This window comes from Malaya genurostris, chromosome 2, assembly GCF_030247185.1.
Source record: "Malaya genurostris strain Urasoe2022 chromosome 2, Malgen_1.1, whole genome shotgun sequence".
Lineage (NCBI taxonomy): Eukaryota > Metazoa > Arthropoda > Insecta > Diptera > Culicidae > Malaya > Malaya genurostris.
In genome coordinates, this window is record NC_080571.1 from 44,196,218 (window position 1) to 44,219,389 (window position 23,172).

The 23,172-nt window shown below is 37.9% G+C and overlaps 2 protein-coding genes across 2 annotated transcripts; both read right to left on the reverse strand.

The window, feature by feature from the left end:
* LOC131430132 (serine protease gd-like) lies at positions 1-11,941 on the reverse strand. The gene is made up of 3 exons (XM_058594852.1): positions 11,264-11,941; positions 1,064-1,587; positions 1-999 (listed from the first exon to the last, which is right to left on the reverse strand). Exons 1-3 carry the CDS (start codon positions 11,501-11,503, stop codon positions 213-215), a joined length of 1,551 nt encoding a protein of 516 aa, XP_058450835.1. The 5' UTR covers positions 11,504-11,941; the 3' UTR covers positions 1-212.
* A 6,730-nt stretch (positions 11,942-18,671) lies between these two features.
* LOC131432045 (serine protease gd-like) lies at positions 18,672-20,248 on the reverse strand. The gene is made up of 3 exons (XM_058598085.1): positions 19,964-20,248; positions 19,521-19,906; positions 18,672-19,459 (listed from the first exon to the last, which is right to left on the reverse strand). Exons 1-3 carry the CDS (start codon positions 20,195-20,197, stop codon positions 18,673-18,675), a joined length of 1,407 nt encoding a protein of 468 aa, XP_058454068.1. The 5' UTR covers positions 20,198-20,248; the 3' UTR covers position 18,672.
* Positions 20,249-23,172: the final 2,924 nt, after the last annotated feature.

Here is a 23,172-nt window from a genome sequence, read left to right on the forward strand (position 1 = left end):
TATGGTTTAAATACTTCCTTAGGCGGTTATATTTTGCAAAAGAAGTTACATGTATCTAAATATATATCTAATAAAAAAAGTTAAAAAATAACAGTCGAATGACACAACTATGTACATTGAGCTATTGGTTTCCTTTCATTCCACGAGTCGCTCTAGAAAATACATGTAGTCTTTGTCTGAAATCTCCCGTGCAGTGCGCACCGAACGTTTCACTAGCTGGTTACGCTTTTCAGCCAAAATCGGAACGGTGCGATGTCGGTGTAAACCGTATAAACCGTTACGTTACATTTTCCGGAGTTGTTGTCAAACTGACCAACGGAAACAATGCCACGTAGGTAGAACTGGTTACCTCTTTTCATGATCATAGCACTGCCGGAATCTCCCTTGCATGGTGCCGATCCTCGACCATCGCCGCAAAATATTCGCCAATTGCTTGGATACGTTCGCGAAAGATTCGAAATGCACTGCTGTCGAGTTACAACCGTAGTTTTGACATACGTTGGAACAGAAGTACTTCCCGACTCGGTTAGGCCCCACCCAGCTATCACCCCCTCTTGGCCAATGATTTTCGACAGGTCGTTATCGGTCTGCCAGGGACAGATCGGAATAATGTAATCGGTGAAAACGAGTTCTTTTTTCAGCCGCAGAACTGCCACATCCGCATCCTTCAGGTCGTCATCGTCGTCGACATAATCGTCATGGGGAATCACCTCTTCGATGTAGGCAATTTTCGCATTTTCATCGAAGAAATTGTCAATGTTGTACATTCCCGGCACAGCCAGGATCTGATCTGCAGGTCGAACCTCGTTCAGTGCATAAACGCAGTGGGCTGCTGTGATGAGATATTTTTTCGTAATTATAGTACTTCCACAGAAGTACTTCGGACTACGAGGCTGGGTGCGATCGAAGAGCGGAACGATCCATGGGAATTGACCTTTGCTCACCAGTTCACCGTTTATGGACAGTCGATTCAAGGAACTCGATGTTTTGCCGCAAACGCTGTAGGAAAAAGAAAGAGTTCTTAGTAATCTGTTGATTTTCAGAGATTTTTAAATATACATACTAATCGGATGACTGTGAAATCGGAGGCGCAACTGTGTTTCGGTCTGCATTCGGATACAGAACCATCGAAGAATCCGGTTGCACTACTGGCCGCAAAGTGGTGGGCCGACGTTGAATCAATGTCGGACGAGTTTGCAGCTCCATGTTCCATACTGGTTCCGGTTCAGTTTGTGGTTGAAACTGTATCTGCGGACGCTGCTGGGGTTGGTACTGCACTTGTGGCCGTTGTTGAAGCACTGGACGGTTGACAACAGACGGCTGCTGGTACTGGAAACCGTTTCCGTTACCCAAACCGTGCGATTGAATCTGAGTGTAGAGGGTGTGCTCCAAATTGATGGTCGTTATGACACGACCCTGAGCACGAGAACCCGTGCAGATGCTTTGTCCATTGAGTGCGATCGACAGCACCGTCGGTAGGATGTTCTGCAAGGGGAAGTTGACGCGATACTGGGCTGGTAAACCGGCTACGATGTCATTGAAGGTGGCCTCTCGGGATTTGACTAGGACGATTGATCCGACATTGTTCTGGAAAAAATAGCGTTGTTAAAGAATGAATACGGTAAAATTATGATAGAATAGAATTAATACATTTATTTTTTTTCTACTTTTGCGTTTTCCCAAAAATTGAAAAAGATTGAACACAGGAAAAAGAAAAAGAAGAAATTTTTTTATTGAAAATATACTATGTGAAAACGAGCTCTAACTATAGTAGGTAATATTTACAAATTTCCCCAAATCAGCCACGTACCCAGAGAGGGGGCCTGAGGGGCCCTGGCCCCTCCCGAAATCAGGAACAAAAATAAAACAAAATGTTCGATATGAAGCGAACAGTGTCAACGCCAAATAAAATGGAGGTTAAAACCGGGGCAATAATACGCAAAATTGGCCGGAAAGAGAAAGTATGCTATCTGACCATAGTTGGGCAAGATTCTGCAAATGAGAAAGATATCCTGCCGCTGGATTCCGCACATACTTATATTTAGGACTAAAAACACGAATGCAAGCGCACTTCGAATACATGTTTGGTTGGATTCATTATTATACGCCAAAGAACATAATGATTACCCGACAATGCAATAAAGTCGTACTCCGAAGCGGTACGAGTGCCTGGAAGGGAGGCTTAATGGGTCAAAAGGATCATGATGCCAGTTTTCTGTTATTATCTGTTCCCAAACCTCAAGTCATCTCTGAGAAATAGATGCGAGCTTCGTTTTGGAATTTAGACCGTTACTTCCGGAACCTGAAACCGAAACCAGTATAGCCACAGTAAGTTTGTATGGCGATCAACTAATATGACCTACAAATTTAGATGTTTTCCGTCGCAACAAGTTCTCAAAATCTATCACATCATCACAAGTCTTGTGAATTGTCTGTGTCTGTTAAAAACGTCAGGTGTCTGTTAAAAACGACAGTAATAGGCGCACCAAAAATCAGGCAATCTTCAGTAACATTATTTTTAATGTGGAACACATTTTTGTTTTCTATATAGAGGTGCAAACTAGAAACTCAAGAAAAATACATGTAGAAATGTGGTCAGGTTTTGAACAATTACAGCTCAGTCAATTTTGTATCAATTATTAATATTATGTCACCATTTGATTCGAAATATTTCTACGTATTGATTTGAATGTACATAGCCATGTATTTTAAATTCTATATCAGTGAAATGTTGATGAATAGCTAGCAGTGTCCTATTTGGTCTGCAAAAAATCTCCGGCATACCGGATTTCCCTGCCATAGTCGACGGTTTTGAAGGAGTAAGCGATATATCAAAGGGAAAGCAGCGCTCTGATTGGTCAATCGATGCTAAAGCGAAGCTGTTGGAAGCACGCGAATCTATAAATATAAGCAAAATTATAGCTAACGTTTCAGTCTTACGAGTAGCATGCTAGGGGTAGGTTGGTGCTAGACAGCAAGACAAAAAGTGCCATAAAACGATTTGAAGCTTTAACTGGTATGCTTTGATCTTGTGTCATGGAAGATCGAATGAAATTTCATGTTATGTCGTTTCGCCTGAGAAAATGACAACTACCCCAGGGTAAATTTTGAGTGCATAAGATTAATTTCTAATTTATATAAGATGACATCGATTGATAATGAGAAATATTTTATCGCTTCAAGCGAAATCGCAAAATGGTGGTAATGGTAGAGAAACGCTATAAAAATAACTGCTTGCATACAAAACTTGAACACAAGCTTGGTGAAGAGAAGCTTAAATATCGATATCCGTATCGCAAGAATGTACAAACATTCAATTGTATACATTTGGGCTATTGATGTAATTTCGTCGGCTACGAAACAAATACAAATCACGATAAATAGAGTCTATATTCTGGGTTCGCGTGTTCGGTGTTGATAAGGATCAATCTAAGCAGACTCTTGTGCATTTGCGGATTCAAAAGTGTGAGGATTAATTGAAAATGTCAATCATTGGAAATTTTGGTTGCCTTGTTCCACATATACGGCTCGAACAACCCCATGGGGCTGATCCTTGTAGTTTTTTATCTGAGGGCCCATCCCGAAACGCTGTTACGGGCCTGCCTCAAATGTTTTGTAATTCAATACTTTTATTTTTCGTATGTATATGTGTATGTATGTATGTATTTATGCATGTGTATATGTAACAAAAACATACATTCGGTTTTCTCAGAAATGGCGGGACCGATTTCTACAACCTTTGATTCAAATAAAAAATCTCGTGGTCCAACTGTCTGCTACTGAACTTTATCCAGATTGGACTCCCGGTTCGGGAGTGACGGAGTGAAATGTGTAACAAAATGAAAAAAGTGGAGTCAATTTTCTCGGACAACACTCAACCGATTTTCTTAAACTTAGATTTAAATGACTGCTTACTGTCCCATAGCCTGTTATTGAATTATCTCCGCATCCGGAATTGGGTTCGGGTAAAATGTGCAAAAAAAAGATTTCTTCAATTTTCACAAGCTTAGGTTCAAATGAACTGTTTTACGATCCCATTGAACCTCATCGAATTTTGCAGGTTTGGTTAGTTGATCACCAAATACATTGATTTTGAGTATGCCGGATCGTCGTTCATGGTTCCGGAAGTCCCAAAAATTGATCGTTACAACAAATCGGAAATCAAACTAATTTCACAGAAACAACTGGATCGATTTTCAAAACTTTAGATTCAAATGGAAGGTATTACAGCTTCATTAGTTGCTGCAGAATTTTGTCCGGATTTGGCTTCCGGTCCCGGAATTACAGGGTGTAGCGTTTATGAAATTGCAACCTGTCATTTAAAGCGGTAATGCAAAAAACAGAAAATTTCCAATAAATTATGTTCATAGCTGTTTCGATTTGCAGTTTATGTTAGGGGTTGGCCAAACGAACGGTTTCGAACTTTCGGTTTCAGAAGAATCGGAGATAATGGTCAAAAACTCTTCATTTTTTTAGAGACGGTCGATTTTTACTCACCTCAGCTCAAACGAAAGGTCTTACGGTATCTCAGACTGCTAGTGTCTTTTGTTCGGATCCTACTTCTGGTTCCGGAACAACAGGGTGAAGCGTACAAATCTTCAAATATTTCAAACCGTCTCACAGTGTACTGGTTTTCACTGATTTTTAAGAGCTTTGGTGTCTTCGAACAAGTTTCACATGATTCTATAAAGCTTCTGTTGTAATAAACATCTTAATTTTCCTTAAGGGGTGGGTAGGATCTAACAGTTTTGAAAAATCATTTATTATTTGCTTTATATTTTGTTATAGTAAAACATTTTAAGAATATTCTGTGAAAGTTTCAAGCCTATCGGAACAAATCTCAGCATGTTATGGGCCTTTATCTTTGCTTATCTCATACTGCGAAGAAGCAAGATTGACTTGTGGAAGAAAACATTCTTGAAATGTTTCACTATAATAAATTATAAAAGAAAAAATATGATTTTTTGAAAGTGTTAGGTCCTACGGGCTCCCTGGAGTAATTAATTGTTTCCATTGATTTTTATAGACAAAAACCTTTAAACGCGCTTTCCTCGAAAGCAGGGTTTGAAAGTCCGTGTCCACCATCATTCAAAAACTACTGCACCAATTTTTTTCAAATTTTGCACAAACTTTCTACATATAAAAAACCAGACCCCAACGTTTTACTTTTCGTTGTTTGTTACTTTGGGGAGGTTTTACAGCTACAAATGGCGGATTTTTTCGTGAAAAATCGTAGTTTTCACTTTGAACAACCACCAAAAATTAAAAAAAAAATCAAACAGAAACGTTGGGGTCTAGAAAATTTTCATTCTAGATTTTTTCATCGTTTTGAACCCCCCCCCAACTTAAGGTGGTAGTACGAATCCCAAATAAAAAATTTTTTATCTAGGAGAATATTTCTCTGATTAGTCTTTAAGGTTCATTTGAACCTATTTTGGGTATTTGTGCTCATTTACTAAAAAAGTTCCACAGTAAAAGCAGAGAAAGTTGGAGAATAAGGCTTTCGATTTGATACAATTTAATTATTACTATTTCATAAAATATGCCTTATTGTTTCTTAACAACGCTTCAGTGTCATCATCATTACGTTTCGTATTGTTAGCCATAAAGTAAATTCACCAGCAAGTCAACCAATACAATCAGTATAATGTTGCACTGAGTTTCATTGCATTTGAAAACTTGTGCAAATCAATGAAACGGAAAGATTTTGGGGAAGATTCTTTTCAATGTATCTCTATTCAAGGAACATGACACATGCATGCTGCGACTTTATCTTTTTTACACGCTTGTTTGAAATAACAAAATTATAATTTTAACAGTATGTAGATTTTTAAATTTGATTTATGTTAAATTCAAGATAGAATATGATTTTTTCAAATCAATTTTTCTCTTCAACATTAACAGTGATTTCTATTTGATGTAAAACAAAATTTTCCTCTAGCCGAACAAAAATAATAGTTGCCCCAACTGTTTATGGCATATCAACAAAAGTTGAGTTGATTTTATAGGCAATTTCTATGTTGATTCAATTCTACATTTCCTCTACGGTAAGAAAAAGTTTGGTTCATTTGATCTATGATCTTAATAATGATGCAACAAAGATTATTGTTGAATTGAACCGTATCAGTTTTATTTATTATAAACCATTTTTCTATACTTGAATAAACACATTTCAAATGTCAAAAGTCAAATTTCATCTGTTTAATGCTGGGGCTTTTCAACAATCCAAGCGTAAGTATTGATAATTAATAATTTTAGAAATTTTAAGTTAATATAGAATTGAATCATTATTTTGCCCTTTAAATAGTACAACAAATTTAACTGAATTAGCAAGGATATTAAAATGAACTATTAATATGATATTAGTTTGCTATTGCCTTTAATTCCTGTAACAGGGAGCACTATCTTCAGTATGTTTTAAGTTACTCGCTTGTTGTTATTAGGAACGACTACATGATAAACACAGAAGAGTTTGTTGCACGGTCGTTTCTCTGTGGGAAGGACGGGCTGGTGTCTACTGTCGTGAAGAGAGACTAGAGCAGTATCATTCATTAGGTGAACACTATAGTGTGGTCCAAGCAAAAATATTTTCTATTAGTGGTTTACAATCGGCACTGCACCAGAGGATCTGTCGTAACGCATTCATTTATGTTCCGACAGTCAGGTTGCTCCTAAGACGCTCAGTTCGAATGATTCACGATCTAATCTAGTGATCGCATGTTAAACTCGAATCGAAAACCTATTAAGTGCAGTTTACTTTTGAGAAGCCTTGGTTATTTTGTAAAGTAGCGTAAAGTCTTTGGAAACAGAAGTGTTTTCTATGCGTAAAAAACGGCGTTACTTCGGAAATCCACGTATCCACCTTTCTCTTGACATTTAAATAGTCTAATGAAAACATTCTAGAGAGTAAGATTCTATTCTCGGTCATTAGTACTGTGAGTTTATCAAATAACCTAAGAGTAGCTTTCAAAAGAGTCTTCCAAAATCAATTCTTTCATCTCCGAGAAATTTTGTTGCATTGAAAAAACCACTGGAATTTGTCGGTTACTTCACATATAAAACTTCACCTTTCGAATCGGAAATGTTTGCCGCAACCGTTACAAATTTGATTGACTTAATTAGCTTTCAAATAGGCGTATGTTTATCGAAATTCGTTGGGACATCTTCGCGAAAATTCAACCGATGAAAAACGTGCGGTTAGTCGGCTACGTAAATTATACTAATACATCGTAACTTATACTATCAGAACCAGAAGTGACAACCGTTTGATTTTCGAATTTGATCCAAAATTCAACAGAAGCTTTCAAACGAGCCCAAACTTGTTGAATTCGGCTAAGCCTGATCTCTGAGAAAATTGAGCGGTAAAAAAACTTTGCGTTTTGACGGTTACGTCACTTAAACCATTATATTGCCCGAATCATAGGTCATTTGATCTTAGAATTTGATCAATGGCTTAATAATAGCATTCAAATGAGCAAAGTTTTTTTTTTTAATTGAGCTGAGTCGAATGGTATATAACACTATGGGCCTCCGAGGCTACGTTTGAAAGTCAGTTTTTCCAGTAATTCTATCATCTTTCTATAGAGACGTTCAAAATGCAAATTCACATAAAAAAACCTTAGTAATTTCGGAACTTTTGTCTTCGTATCTTTTGCCATTCTCTATAGATTTAGGTTATAGAATTTCAGGAAAATCCGACTTTCAAACGGTGCCTCGGAGATCCACAGTGTTGTATACCATTCGACAAAGCTCGACAAGATCGGCAAATGTCTGTGTGTATGTGTTTGCACCTTTGAACGATTTTTTTCGTGCTCGATTTTCTCGAAGATGGCTGAACTGAATTTAGTTAACTTAGGCTCGTTTGAAAGCTATTGTTGTGTTATTGATCAAGTTCGAGGTTCAAATGGCTGTGACTTCTGGTTCCGGAGATATAGTAGTATAAATGACGTAATCAACAAAACGCTTTTTTTATCGCTCGATTCCCTCAGGGAAGGCTGAACCGATTTTAGCCAATTTAGGTTCGTTTGAAAGCTACTTTTGGATCATTGGTCTAGTTCGAAGATCAAATGGCTGTCAGTAACAATTCCGGCTATGCAATGGTATAAGTGACATAACGGACAAATCGATTTGTGTTATTATCATTAAATTTTCTTGAGGTTGGCTGAACCGATTCCAACAAACATAGGCTTATTTGATAGCTAATATTGAGTTATTGATCAAGTTCGAAGATCTAATGCCGGAAATATAATGACATAATTGACATAAATGTCAAAACTCATTACTGTTCTATTTTCTTGTATATGGATTACCCGATATTAATAATTTTAGGCCCGTTCGAGATTAAAATTGAGCTGAGCGTCGATTTCGAAGATAATAATTGTACAAGTGACGTAATTGACAAAATTACAAATTATCCCTATAATTGTTTCAGCTAGTTTCCTATGATCTCGTTCAAATGTATTACCAAAGATAAACTCTGGTCTGTATTGTAATGTATTACCAAATATAAATTGGTCTGCAATCTCTCGAGTATCATTTGAATTTGACCCCTCGATCAACTTGGTTCGTTGTCAGTTTGAGTCTAATCATGATTTGAAACAAGACAACAAGCGTCTGATCGCTACATGCGTCGTAACTATGACAATTTTTGTATATGTTTGAAAAAATATAAAGGTACAGTATGAGCAATTTTGCCGCATATCCAGTAAAAATAAGAAAGTAAAAATTACTTAATATTGTTTGGCTCAGAATTGATTTAATTTGTTTTTGTCTTATCCCAACGAAGCATTAGAGTCTATCATTTTGTGATGAATGTATACATATGTTTGTTTTCTTTCTAACTTGTATTGTTTCCATGACATTTTACCCGAGCTTGTCGACGCCTATTAACGAAGGGTCAATAGAATTACACTATTACTGAACCTACTGGTTCACGATTACTAAGGGACATTGTAATCTTTGGTATTACTGCTGATACGCTTGGTCTGCGAAATGTTATCGAATATGTGACATAAACGCCAAAGCATGCTTTTGTGAACCGAATTAATCTGAATACATATGTGACCAAAATGAGCGCAATTGAGAATAGCTAAGAATAGTTTTTTCAATAGACTTCGCAACCGATGGCTTGTAAGACCAGTGCCCTATGCATTGAACCGAGGGGAACGTTTCACTTGAGCTAATTTGTGGTAATTCGTGAAACAAAAAAGGCGGGTGGGTAATGTCAGAGACATGACTGGATGTCGTGAATACGAAAACAACTGACATGTTCCTTAACACTTCCGAATATCAATTGGTTGATCAATTGTAAAAATTGTGCAAGCATTCCCCTTTTTCACATTTTTCGCAAAAACAAAGGCTTTACTTGATCTCGATTACTGTGGATTTCACACAGCGAAAAGTGCACAAATCTAATCAAACAGTTCTAGATTTGCACTAAACTGAGGTTTTTTACCTAAATCCTAATAGTTCTTTAGAAAACGTTTAGAGCCATTAGAACGGCTGATTTTGTGTGATGCTCCCCACCATTGTCCTCTTTTCGTTGTTTTTTCATCAATGCAAAAAACTGGCAGCTGTGACGTAATCGCTCTTGTCGGAAGTGAAACTAGCTTTGCAAACGACAAACTGTACATTTACGTGATTTTGTTTGTAGTAGCATATACAATTTTAATGTCAATTATTTCATTTTTGGATTATTTGAGATTATGTAACACAACTGAAAAATTTATCATAAAATTGTGATCATATGTCCGATGGCAAAAATTATGTTGATTCGTTAGGTACAACAAGAGATATTCACGATCAAAAACTTATCACTCTCTCAGAGGGTAAATTTTGAAAAGGCACCCCATAGTAAAGTAAGTCGTATTCACGACAAAATGCCCTTTACCTTTATGGCTATGGTAAAAAAAAAATATGTGCATAACATGTATCCGAACATCGCTTGATTCGATCAACATACAACACTCTTGTTGAAATACGTTCAGCCAGGAGAATCGGAAATTGGTTCGACTCCAGGCCAGGAATTTATTGATTGCAAAAAGATGGAAGAAGATGGCAGTTTCTGATATATAATACCTAGAGTGGGTTCTCAGATTTTGAAAAAAAAATCCTTATGAAAGCTTACTAGTAACTCAGCAATACATTAATGATGAAAACCAATAAGAAATCAAGACTGTCTTTTGACTTTTGTGTTTCTGTGTAATCATTTTCAATTCTAAAGTCTGCGGAGGCTCAGACATTAGTTCAGATGTGGTCATGTTTACCAACTACTGTGGTCTAATCAATTATTAATCAATGCTCAGAAAACCTCACGTATTCGAATCTAAAAAATATTGAAAATGTGTTGCTTGAATAAATACCTACTGACATGAGAAAAATCTGCAAAATTGGAAACTCGAATTATGATAATAGACATTATCATAATATTGCAATAAAATTCTTGAGGAACGAAGATCCCGCGTCGGGTCTCTCTCTATCTTAAAATTTTTTAGTTGGAATGTTTTTAAACCAGTTTTACGGACTGAGAAGAATACAGATAAAAGCGAAATGAATTTGTTAAAAAACTTAAAGAGAAATTTGACTATAGTTTTTATCGACAACTTCACAATATTTGAACGGCTTCATGAAATTTTTTTACATAGTATCTTGATCTCTGATAAAATGAATTAAATGTCCGGCATTAATTAACCGATTGTTCAACTACAAGACTGCAATTTATATTCACTCAATAAATACATGCATGATCTGATCTAGCAAAACGATGACTCTCTCATAGTGCGGTTGTTTCAAATTATAAATAATCCCGTTCAGTCGGGCATTGAGTTTGATATGAATTTCGAGCGGAATATGTGTTAAACTGTTTCTATCTAGTTGACCTTCGACTCGCCCATATCGCATTTTGCTAAAATTGCTACTGATGACAACGGCGAACGGCGCTTTTCCGTGCTTTTCGGGACAAGTTCGCTGGCGTTTCAAGTGGTAAAACCGGTTCTGGTATCGCGTTGATGTCACAGTAAATAGTGCCGGTTTATTAGCAGGCGCGATGGTAAAACACCATCCGTCGGTAGCATCAGACAGAATCACGCTACAAAACCGGGGGATTCTGATGTAAATATTGCGATAGGCATGTCAATGCGCGGCGATACGGGACTATTGATATTTATATATTTTGACGTTCATTCATAGCGAACTCATCAAGAGGGAGAGAGAGAGAGAGACAAATGAGTGGTTAAGGATTTCCATGTCTTCGTCTGTAACTTACTGGTGCTAGGCGTGTCGCTATGGACAGATCTACGTTGAGCTTGGCCGATTGTCCTATTTGGATGTTGTTAATCTCGATATAGCCGAAGACCTGATTGGTACTGGGATCCACCTGATATGTAAATACATCGGGACACGGTGATTGCAGGTACTGTGCTCGAACGTAAATCAATTGAAGAATCACAAAGGCCACTAGAGTCAAAGGACGACTTGCCACACCGAAGGAGCTGCTTGATGCCATTCTGAGTAAACCGATGTGATTTCCTAATGTGTCACTCGATTAAACTGATAACGATACTGATGTCACATTTTCATTATACACGTGAGGAGCAGAACTGCCAGAACGTAATCCAGTATTGTAATCGATGCTTGTAATGCTATAGAACTTGTTTTGTTTATTTTATTAATTCACACACTCATCCACAGTCACTGCCAGTAGACACGAACATAGACCTACTCACGTATCGTGTTACAGCTATTTACTCGTTAATTACTAATGGGATTTGATTTGAATCGTCGTGTTGCATTACTATTTTGATTGTTCTGATATACAGGCAGCGTCTAGCTTCTAGCTGCATGCATGTGAATGAATCCGAACACCAGAAATACTCCGCGAGAATCCGGACAACACCGAACCTGATCTTCACGCTAGCAGATCTACACGCACACTGATCGTTCCGAACGAGATGAGAACTGGAAAAAGATTGTTTTTCTTTCACTCTCGGCGATCGGATCTTCATCTTTATTCGATATTTTCTCATAATAAATTTCGAGAGAATATTTTAGCAGTAGATCATTTTATTCTTTTGTTTTATGTATCGCCGGGGTGATCATTGTTAGAACTATACTTAATTTAGGCTTAGTTTGTGATGTAGACCTTGAAATCGTTCACTTAGTGAAGTAACGTAATTTTATTTTTCAATTTTGGTACAATGAAATATGCTAGCATAGGAAGTTCTAGTATAAGAAAGTAGTTTAAATACCAATTATAGTGGAATTGTTAATTCACAGATAACGACGCTACAACCTCAGAAGCCACGTTTGTGCACTGAATAAATAACGCATTCCTTTTTATAGGCTTTGTAATCTCATCGAATAGTATCTCAAAGAACAGCATCACGAGCATTATAATTACTGTTTACAATTCCAAACGCATCATTAAACTGGCGCCGATTGAGTATTAATTTTTAAATGAATAATATTTTTTTGTATTTTTAACCGCGTGAAGTTACATTTATGATTTGTTAAAATTAAAACTACAACGATGTGCTAGGGAATTAATAGACACATCTCTGTGATTGACCAAAATCATAAATAAAATATATCTAAATACTCCAGAGTAATTGTAATGTGACATAAAAGTTCCGTCTGGTGAAAACTGGGTGCGTGACGCCCCTAAAGTGTGGTCCGGATCCACAATTTAGAGGGAACAAAAACATTTGTGGCTTAGCCTTATACTTTAGAGCTATTATGTCTTCAGAACAAATGATCAATTAAAGATAAGCCATATTTTGATGCGGGTAGTATTAGGGTGGCTCTTATTATTAGGGTGATGCAAAAATTATTTTCCGGGTATGTTGAGAAAGAGGACTGCATTCTTCGGCAAAATTGTAGAAAAAATTATATCAAACAGCTTTGCTGAAGCCACCATTAAAGTACAGTGTGACAGCTATTTTAAGAGAGCAGAAATGTTTTGCTCTATATTTTTTATTTTTCACATCTTGATTTGATAAAATCAATTTTTTGGTGACTGGTGCTTTCTGAACCGAAGTTGTGACCATAAATTGTTCAAAAACAGTTTATTTTTAAACTGCTACGTCTAAGATTGAGGCAAACGAAAAAAAAATCCGTTTCTTGCATTTTAAAGAAAATACTTTCGAGCACTTTTATAAAAATGGTGGAGGAGATATTTTTAAAATTTTTAAAGTTGTGTTCAAACATTGGGATTTTTCATCCGCGAAGAGCATGTTTAAAATTGCAGAATCAAATCTTTCTTTTTTTGTTTTGCAATAAGTAGCTCTACAAACTCCATATAAGAAACTGCAAGCTCTAAGGAAACAATGAATTACACTTGAACCTCAATTTACGCGCAGAGCCGGGGGTGTATAAATTAAATTTCGCGTAGATTAAATAAAACCACAGAGAACAGACATACAAGCAGAGATTTCAATGTGTGTAAGAAATTTAACGGTTGTTTGGTAAAGAGATCACCAAATAGCAATTCGCCTATAGAGGCGCTACGAGCAGCCCAGCAGTCGCTTATGGGCTCTTGGGCTCGAGCTTCCATACAATGATTTTTAACGGATTTACACTTGTATGCTTTACACAGCACTTTTGAGAAAGTTTGTACTAGCTTGGATGCTAACTAACATGAACAGTCCTACTACGTCCAATGCTTTAGCGCTTAAGGACCCTCTGAGTATGTTCTGAGACTATGGAAATACTTAAGAGATGTTCCAATGTCCAAGAACTACTTGGAGTATTGTCCTTAGGGACAACACTGTGTCACAGCAAGAACTAAAACGTCTTTTTTGTTTGTGGTTCATACTTTTAGAGCTACACTTGTTTTTACTTGTCTATTTATAGCAGTTCCAGATAGGTTCCCAGTCGTCGAAAAATTTCAGTGAAAACAGGTCTTTAGATCTACACGAACATTCAGCAGTTTATGTATAATTTTTCAATGCTGCTCATAGTCGTAGAGCTACAACTCCAGGTAGTTTTAGGATGGCCTAGAGCAATCACAATTGTCCTATTGATCGCATGTGGCATCACGAATATGGACCGAGAACGATTCGTTAATGCACTTTGTTACACTAGTAGATCTTAAAGGCTGAGGTCAGTGTGTTTTAAAGAGCTATTTTCACGCTTCATATCTGATTTTCTCAGAAACGAAATAAAAAAACGAATATCAAAAAACCCAACTGACAATCTCTTAGAAAATTAGTTCAGATTATTCTGTGAAAATTTCAGAATGATTCATTGACATTAGCGGTCGGGAAAGTCTTTTTTTCTGAAGGAAGAATTGTATAGCTGAAAACGCCGTCTTTCAACTTGTTCATTGAATATCTCGCCTTCAAAAGCATAGATCAAAAATCTATCCTGCCAAAATCTAGATAATATAATTTAGATGCAATTAGTGCAGGAAACATATAGGTTGTCGCGATAAAAATGAAGTGAATGTTATTTTTGTGAAGGTAAGTCGATTTCTATAGACGCGCCATTTTTTCTGCTCCAGTTTCTTGGTAACGTAACGAAACATGAGAGAGAAATAAAATCGGCTCAGTAAGGCTGCCAAACAAGTGGTAGCTTTATCGGATGCATACACATTTTATGCAAACTTGTAACCGAAAATATCGAAACTTTTCTGATCACCCGGCCCATCGAGAGTCATTGTCAGTTTTGATATTTTCGGTTACAAGTTTGCATAAAATGTGTCTGCATCCAATAAAGCTACCACTTGTTTGGCAGCTGAGCCGATTTTATTTCTCTCTCATGTTTCGTTACGTTACTAAGAAACTGGAGCAGAAAAAATGGCGCGTCTATAGAAATCGACTTACCTTCACAAAAATAACATTCACTTCATTTTCATCGCGACAACATATATGTTTTCATGCACAAATCGCATCTAAATTAAATTATCTAGACATTATCAGGATAGTTTTTTGATCCATGTTTTTCAAGGCGAGATATTCAATGAACAAGTTGAAAGACGGTGTTTTCAGCTATGTAATTCTTCCTTCAGAAAAAAGACTTTCCCGACCGCTAAAGTCAATGACACATCCTGGAATTTCCACAGAATAATCTGAACTAAATTTCTAAGAGATTTTCAGTTGGGTTTTTTGATATTCGTCACCGTTTCTAAGAAATCAGATTTTAAACGTGAAAATAGCCTTCTCAATCATTGTAAAACACGCTGGGCTCAGACCTTAAGGCCTGAACTTCAGGTAGTTTTTGGATGGATCATCGGTTACATTGGTAGACATTAAGGCCATTTCCGACAAGGTTTTGGATGTGAAAGTTTTTCTACAGATCTTATCACATTATGTCAATTTTCTGTGAATAGTACAACGAGTACATACCGCACTTAATAGTCATATAAAAGTGATTATATACAATATTTGCTTTCCAGATAATTCTTGGATTCCCGCGATCTTATTTAGATTCTTTGAAACTGAACAATTTATTAATGTACATTTCACAATATTCAATTCCCTGAAGCATGTTAGATTTTTTGTATATGTATATAAATTGAGATTTCCTTCATTATTCAAAAACCTTTTTTTTATGCGATCATCGCTTAATTTATTTAAAAATTCGCCTTATTTAAAATAAAACGCGTAAAAAAGTGGCGTAAATTAAATTCGCGTAAATTGAGGTTTTAGTGTATAGTTAATAAGTGCTAAAAATAATATCTTACCTCCGCTCATATCAAAGGTCCTTAGCAAAATCACAAATGTATACAGTTCTGGAACTGTTGATCGGGAATGTTACTGCAGATTGCTTTTGTGCCTATATCTCGGTGCGGCTTTTACCGGCGTTTTTGATAGATAGCCGTTTTAAGATTTAAATCTATAAATTATAACAAAATAAACTGGCAGCCTCAGCAGCATTTTATCTGTGTTTCAAATATAGAAAAAATAGAACGGCAGTGTATACCAGTTTTAAATTTGACAGTAGAACTGGTCGAATAAATAAAACTAAAACGGGTTGCTGGGAATACGTTTGTTTCAGTTTCATTTACATTATAGACCACTCATATGAATCATGCAGCTGCTGAATTTGCTCTTATGTTTAATAATGTTACTAGCCTGCTACCAGAGATGGCATTTCACTAGAGTGATACACCAGGGCGTAGGTTTCAATAATACACTGCGGATACATTTGCTCCACTCCACACAAAGAGGAAAGCGCACTTCTTATCAGTGTCCAGACAGACATACTTTTAATGCGTGCTTGTGTTGAAAGAAGCTGGTGCGAGAGAATAACATTCTCTTCGCACGAATCGCTCTCACGTGCTCTCGCCTAAATACACCCAAGTGATCACTGGCGCGTGATGGTGAGCGTACACTTCTGCGAACTTCAATTAATAGAGAGTAGATCTGGCCTTGCTATGAAAAATTTGCAATGAAAACCGAAAATTTAACGATAAATTGTTTTATTTTGCTGATTTTGCGTGCCCACGATTCTTCTACGCAAACCATACACCAGAGTGCTCACACAGACATGTACACGCCGTGAAAGTATCTGCATCCCCCTCAGAGAATTTATTAGCTAATGCTGTAGCACTTTGGTGCGATTCAGTGGAGGAGGTAAAAGGAAATAAACAAACGCACTCATGATGCGTGCACACTTTATACAACAGTGGTGTATATATGTGAAAGAGAAGAGCTCTCGTTGAAGTTGTCAGTGTGAGGGGATAGATTTTGCTTGCTCTTCGTCACACAGAGGAGATGGACATCTCTGCCTGCTACAAACCAAAAGCTTTCCTAGCGATCGATTAATGCGTTGAAGCTGAGTCTCTTGATCAGAATACGTACTCAGAAGCTATACTATGCTGATGAAGCACGACGAAGGACTTCATTCGCTTCGAAAACATCTTCGACATAGTGACAAGATGCTAAATCATCCCAGAGTAGTGAGGGAGCGTCGTGGCTGCTTAGGAATGGTAACTATCGCTTTTTAGGCATTCCTCACGGTATATTTCCTTGTTTACCATTCCGGTAGAAATGATGCTTTGGCTTGCTCGACCACAGCTGCACATTGCATGCCAAACCAAGACTACGCTGGTAGTATATAAAAAAAGTTCCATTTATTTGGCCATTCTTTTTATCATTACGGTTCGGTAATTTCTTCACCTTGAACGACTTTTTATCTTGCCGATGCTTAAAAGTATGCACGAAAGTTGGAGACATTTCTATTTCACTATCCATAGTACTTACCGAAAGGTTCCCGATTTTGACAGGAATGGCGTAACGGGTGGCAACTAAATTTTGGAATTTTTTCGAGGCCTGTATGCTTAGTAACAAACGAGCTCAGAGAAAAATAAGAGTGTGAATGCGTTAGCTCTCTCTCTCTCTCCTCTTTCTGCTAGTATTTTCTGTTTTGTTATTGCTTGCTCAGTTTTGCTCAAAATGCCGTCAAAACAAGAAGTATTTCGCGAGCGCGTTGTACAGTTCTACAAACTGCAAAGAAATCTCGGCAAAAGGTATACGGTACAACATTTTAAAAGCGAAAATGTTGCGGCTTTGACGAACATCCGATTACGGACCGTTTTCAAATGTTCACTAATTTTTTTCCACAATGGACAATGTATGTTTAATTTCAATCAATCAGATCATCTTCAAGTATGTTTATCTTTTTTTTACAGCTTGCGAAAGAAATTCCAAAACTTTAGTTGCCACCCGTTAGTAGGTGAGATCATTCGAATTTTTATTTCCTTTTTTTTCACTTTTTGGTGAATACCGCCTATTTTGCTTAATTTCTGCTTATCCTATAGTCTTATCGCTTGCTGAGAGTGAATCCTAGATCTCATACTCACTCAAATCTCCAACTCCATGACACTTATGGAAGAAAATGATGTTTCTTCGTCCTTTCGGGAAATGTGTTGAACTGTTCCTTATTATTTGTCTATCCCTGTGAACTATGGAAACCAGGGCCGGCTGGCAATGGCGTTCATCATGCCGTTGAAATTTCCAGTTTGAAATGGAATGGTATTAATTCCCAGTATTATTTCCTAAGCATCTCTCATTAGTCAATTAGTTGACATCAAGTAATCGCGAACACGTCAGTCCGGTTGTGTATTTAACATTACCCACCCACCAATTCAGCTATTCAAACTGAATTCATTGTCGTCCACATCCTGTTTGTGCGAGAGTAGTGCTGGTCATTCAACTTGACCTTGGCGTTCGCGACTCGTTGGCAAGTCTCCAACGTTTACAGTTTACTCAACAAACCTGGCCCGATCCAGCTTCCAATATCTTTGCACGTTAACCAAAGCTTCGCTTCTTACGGAAATTTGCGGAATTAATACAACACCAAAAGTAGCTTATTCTACTGGAAATGTCGCAAATTATTCGAAAGATGCAAAAATGTGTAGTGAGCGGTGGAAAATAAGAATAATGGAAATCAATTTTGTTTATTCACAAAACCATAAAATTAATTAGGAGTAAGTAGGAAAATTTACTCATGACAAAGGTGCAAAGAGTTCTGATTGTCCTTTGTGTTTGGCTGACAAACACAAAACAAAACAAATTTTGTCGCATTATTCAACATATGATTAGAAGAAAACGACAGTTTTTACTCTGAAAATACACTGTATTGGTCTACATACATTGTACAACTTGTCAAATAACAAAACGATTGATCGTCATATGCACGAAGATTAATTATTCTTTCATTGAAGATGACTCTTCAACTCATCACGCTTTTTAGCCAAAACCGGAATGGCGCAATGTCCGTATAAATTGCATACTTTGTAGCATCACATTTAAGCGTAACTTTCTCGACTTTACCCCTAGATACGACACCTCGTAAATAGTACTGGTTTCCTCGTCTCATCACCAATCCACTGCCAGAATCTCCATTGCAGGGAACAGAATTGTGTCCATCACCGCAGAAAATTCTCGCTGTATTGGTGTACATTCGGGACCAATTGTCATTACACTGCTGTCGGTCGACAACGGTAGAGCGGACATACGTTGGGACCGATGACGGACCCAGCTCCGTGTATCCCCATCCGGCAACGATACCATCCTGGCCTACGATTTTCAGTAGGTCGTTATCACCACGCCACAAACATATCGGTATAATAAAGTTGGTATATTCCAGCGGAGTTTTCAAACGCAATGTGGCCAGATCCGCGTCATTCACATCATCGTCATACACGTACTCCGGGTGCGGTTGAACCTTCTCGACGTAGGCAAACTCGGCATTCTCCTCCAGAAAGTTGTCTGTATTGTACATTCCCGGTACGGCCAGGATCCGTTCTGGTGGCATAAAATCATCAATTCCATAAACACAGTGAGCTGCCGTGACGAGATATTTCTTGCTGATAATCGTGCTACCACAAATGTATTTCGGATTTTGAGGTTGCATACGATCAAACAGTGGCACGATCCATGGGAATTGGCCTTTGTTTGCCAATTGTCCATTGATAGACAGCCGGTTCAAAATGGCGGTTGACGATTTACCACAGGCGCTGCAAAGCACAATAGACGTTATTGTAGTTTCAAGATGCGAGGATTACATGCAAGTCCTACAAGTCGTTTCGGGATTTTTGAGGTGAAACGGTTTCGGTAGATTTATCCAACGGAGTATGGGGCTCGTTATTCGGTCGGAGAACAGCCATCCTGTCCAGATCCAACTGAGGTTGGTGTATAGAATGCACTGAATGGTGATCAGTTCTGTTCAGGTTTTGTGATAACAGTTGAGTATACCACGTATGCTTCCAACAAAGTGCCCTGATATACCGACCCACACCAGCTTGGCCAGTGCAGATTCGCTGATCGTTAAGAACAATTGACAGTATGAGTGGTAATGGATTTTGCATCGGGAACTCAATCCGATACTGAGCTGGAAGACCTCGTATTATATCGTGGAACGAATCGGCACGGGACTTAACCAATGTGATGGAGCCAACATTGTTCTGAAAATAAAAAGCTGAATGCTAACTGAATTTTTTAGTTCATGCCTAAAATGTTACCCACAGCGGCCGAATTCCTACTGCCAAATCAACATTGAGTTTCACTAATTGTTCAGCTTTTAGATTCCTTATTTCTAAGTGCCCATATATTTGTTTGCTTACAGGATCCTTTCGGTAGGAGAATATTCGCGGGCAGGGTGAATTAGGTAGTTGAGCTCCGACCGAGCTTAGTCCCAACACAACGATGATTATGACCGTGAAGTGGATAGCCATTGCATGAATAGTGGATTTCATTTAACACAATGTAGCACACAAACTGGATATTAAGCAAACATTTAAAATGACTATTCCAATTCAGAGCTTTGTTTTGATAACATTTGTCTATCTATAGGCAGCATCTGAACAAGATCTCACACATACTGGCATGCATCATTTATCGAAAACAATCTATCAAATTCGAGCAATTTATAATATAGACAGAGATTAGATGAATTCCTCGATGACTCGTGTATAGGTTTTTATAATTTATTAAGCTTATTTGTGCCAATCACTTTTGAAAGCCTCATTGAACGAGTCTGTACAAAATACATTTTTTTTAAACCATAATTTTTGAACCACTCAACCGATTGGATATATTGTCAGTAAATGCCTATAGCTTTAGGGAAAACATGCGAATATTGTGGAGTTAAAGTTTTGTGTTTGAAAAAGTCAATTGTATAACTTTTTAACGGTTTCATGGTTTTATTTTTTTTCCAATTTACGATGCATGTTTTATTTTTGTTTTTGAATTGGAATTTTTTGAAAATTTCATGTTTTCCTAGTGTCCGTGTTTTTGCCTTTCACATATAGGAAGGTTATCCAATCACTGTGAAAATCAACTTTTGAATCGAGGTCTGGAGGGCCGGCCATCATATACCATTCGACTCAGTTCGTCGAGTATGCAAAATGTCTGCGTGCGTATGTTTGTATATATGTGTATACAAAATTCGAATTTTGTTTGGGTCTGACTTTCGGTTCCGGAATTATGGTGCAATATGTGCAAAATATATGAAACTAAGTGCACCAACTACAATTCGCTTTCACATCTCATCCAAGTCAGTCGATAAAAAAAAACCGCTTACGTTCGGGACGGAAGAAACCAAGTACAGTATTATGTAGTGAACAATAGAATGACCTCGAAATGAGTGAACCAAACGAACAAAAGCTACCGCCGACACGAAAGAATACAATTGTTGTTGACTTCGACCTTCGATACGAGAACTTGAAGGTTTACTTAAGAAGCAAATACATCTTGACATTAAACGTGTGCATTTACTTCAATGCAATAAGACAAATAATGTTATTTACTTCCAGTTTCATAAAGAGTTTGATGCAATTCAATTCGCCAAAGACAATAACAATATGCACTATGTGGAACACGAAAACATTACGTACAACACACCAGTATATATGGAAGATAGTGCTATAGAAGTGCGTGTGAATGATCTTACCTCAAGCGTCATCGATCCTTATATTCGCAAAACTATGTCCCAATACGAAGAGATTCTCTCTATAGAAAAAGAAAAGTGAAAGAACTTTTTCCCCGGTATTCTAAATGGCGTACGTTTGTTACGCATGCGCTTGAAGAGGCCTATACATTCTTATGTGACTTTCGGTCAGGACACAAGAATTCCGTGCAAATCACTTGTCACCTATGACAATCAGATGGCCACATGTCAATATTGCCAGAAAGCTGTTCACTACGGTAAACCATGTGATAAACTGGACAAGGAGACAACTACACCAAAGGACAACGGTGCTTCCTTCACACCAATCGCAAGCAACCCCAGTACACCTGTGACAGCCACCAACAACAATGAAGCATCCCCTTCAACGAATCCATCATTATCTCCTATAAGGAGTGTATCGCAAAGTAGTTAGCAACATTGATTATTGAATAAAAAAGCGAAAAAAAACATATTTTGACATCAGTTTTCGATATATTGTAGAAAAATTACATTTTTATGAATTTCACTGATTATATTGAAGAAAATCCTAGTTTCTGTGAAACGCTCGCACCTTGGACTTGAACTTCATTAAGTTCTGCACAGTTACTGTTGTGACTTTCCTGGTGGCAGCTGTCCAGTTTTTTTTAACTCCTGCATGTTTTGGGACACTGTACCTTCCTTCCGAAAGTACCGCTTAACAATTGCCCAGTACCTTTCAATTGGCCGAAGATCCGGGCAGTTCGGTGGGTTGATGTCCTTTTCCACGAATTGTACATTAGTTTTTGACAACCACTGTAGAACAGAGTTGGCGTAGTGGGCTGAAGCCAAATCCGACCAGAAGAGAGGAGGAGCCTTATGCTTTCTGTACAGTGACAGCATTCTCTTCTTCAAACATTCTTCCTTGTACACCTTGGCGTTAATTGTGCCCTTCGTGAATAAAATCGACGACCGCAAACCACAGGTACAAATTGCTTGCTAGACCAACACCTTCTGCCCAAACTTTTCCATCGCCACCGTGGTGTCAGCGTCGTCCAGGTCCTGGTACACCGATTTCGTATAATATTGCGGTCCGGGCAGCGCTCGAGAGTCTTCCTTGGCGTAGGTTTCGTCGTCGATCAGGATGCATCCGTCTTTATTCTGTAGAATCTGGTTATACAGTTTTCGCGCTCTTATTTTGGCCTGAACTTGCTGTACCAGGGACTTTTTCGGCACCTTCTGTTTCTTGTACGTTTTCAGGGAGTTCCGAACTTTGATCCGTTGAATCATCCCGATGCTGGTGTTGAACTACTTGGCCAAATCCCGCGTCGACGCCGATGGGTTTTTCCTGATGTACTCAACCACTTTTAAGTCCCGGCCGGGCTGGCTGGGACCCGTTTTCCTATCGGATCGGGGCAAATCCTTCATCCCCCTAGAAAAAGGGTGACAACGAGATCCAACTCAAAAAAAAAAAATATTTAAAAAATCTCACGGCCACGTAAAGCTTGTACGCAAATAGGCCTGAATAAAAAATATCTTTTAAATAAAAAAAAAGTGCACCAACTTTTCCAGGAGATCTCTTACCCGGTTTTGACAAACTTAGATTCAAATGAAAGGTCTTGCGGTTCCATACAAAATTCCTGAATTTTGTTTGGATTCACAGTATGCGTCAGAAAATTGTGAGACTCACTAATACTACCTTACCGCTTAAGTCACTCAACCTAGGGGACTCAAGGGATCAGTTGGACTCCCAACAGTACCAAGAAAACCTGGAAGGGGTCGGAAGCGATCTGTGAGAACGCCAAG

What these genes read in the sequence shown, in the direction of transcription:
- LOC131430132 (XM_058594852.1), bottom strand. Translation starts at nt 11,503, where the DNA reads ATGGCATCAAGCAGCTCCTTCGGTGTGGCAAGTCGTCCTTTGACTCTA. An exon ending in TAGCGACACGCCTAGCACCA is followed by an intron (nt 1,588 to 11,263) that starts GTAAGTTACAGA and finishes TATTTTTTCCAG; the next exon opens with AACAATGTCGGATCAATCGT. An exon ending in ATTTCACAGTCATCCGATTA is followed by an intron (nt 1,000 to 1,063) that starts GTATGTATATTT and finishes TTTTTCCTACAG; the next exon opens with CGTTTGCGGCAAAACATCGA.
- LOC131432045 (XM_058598085.1), bottom strand. Translation starts at nt 20,197, where the DNA reads ATGAAATCCACTATTCATGCAATGGCTATCCACTTCACGGTCATAATC. An exon ending in TAGGAATTCGGCCGCTGTGG is followed by an intron (nt 19,907 to 19,963) that starts GTAACATTTTAG and finishes TTTTATTTTCAG; the next exon opens with AACAATGTTGGCTCCATCAC. An exon ending in CAAAAATCCCGAAACGACTT is followed by an intron (nt 19,460 to 19,520) that starts GTAGGACTTGCA and finishes TGTGCTTTGCAG; the next exon opens with CGCCTGTGGTAAATCGTCAA.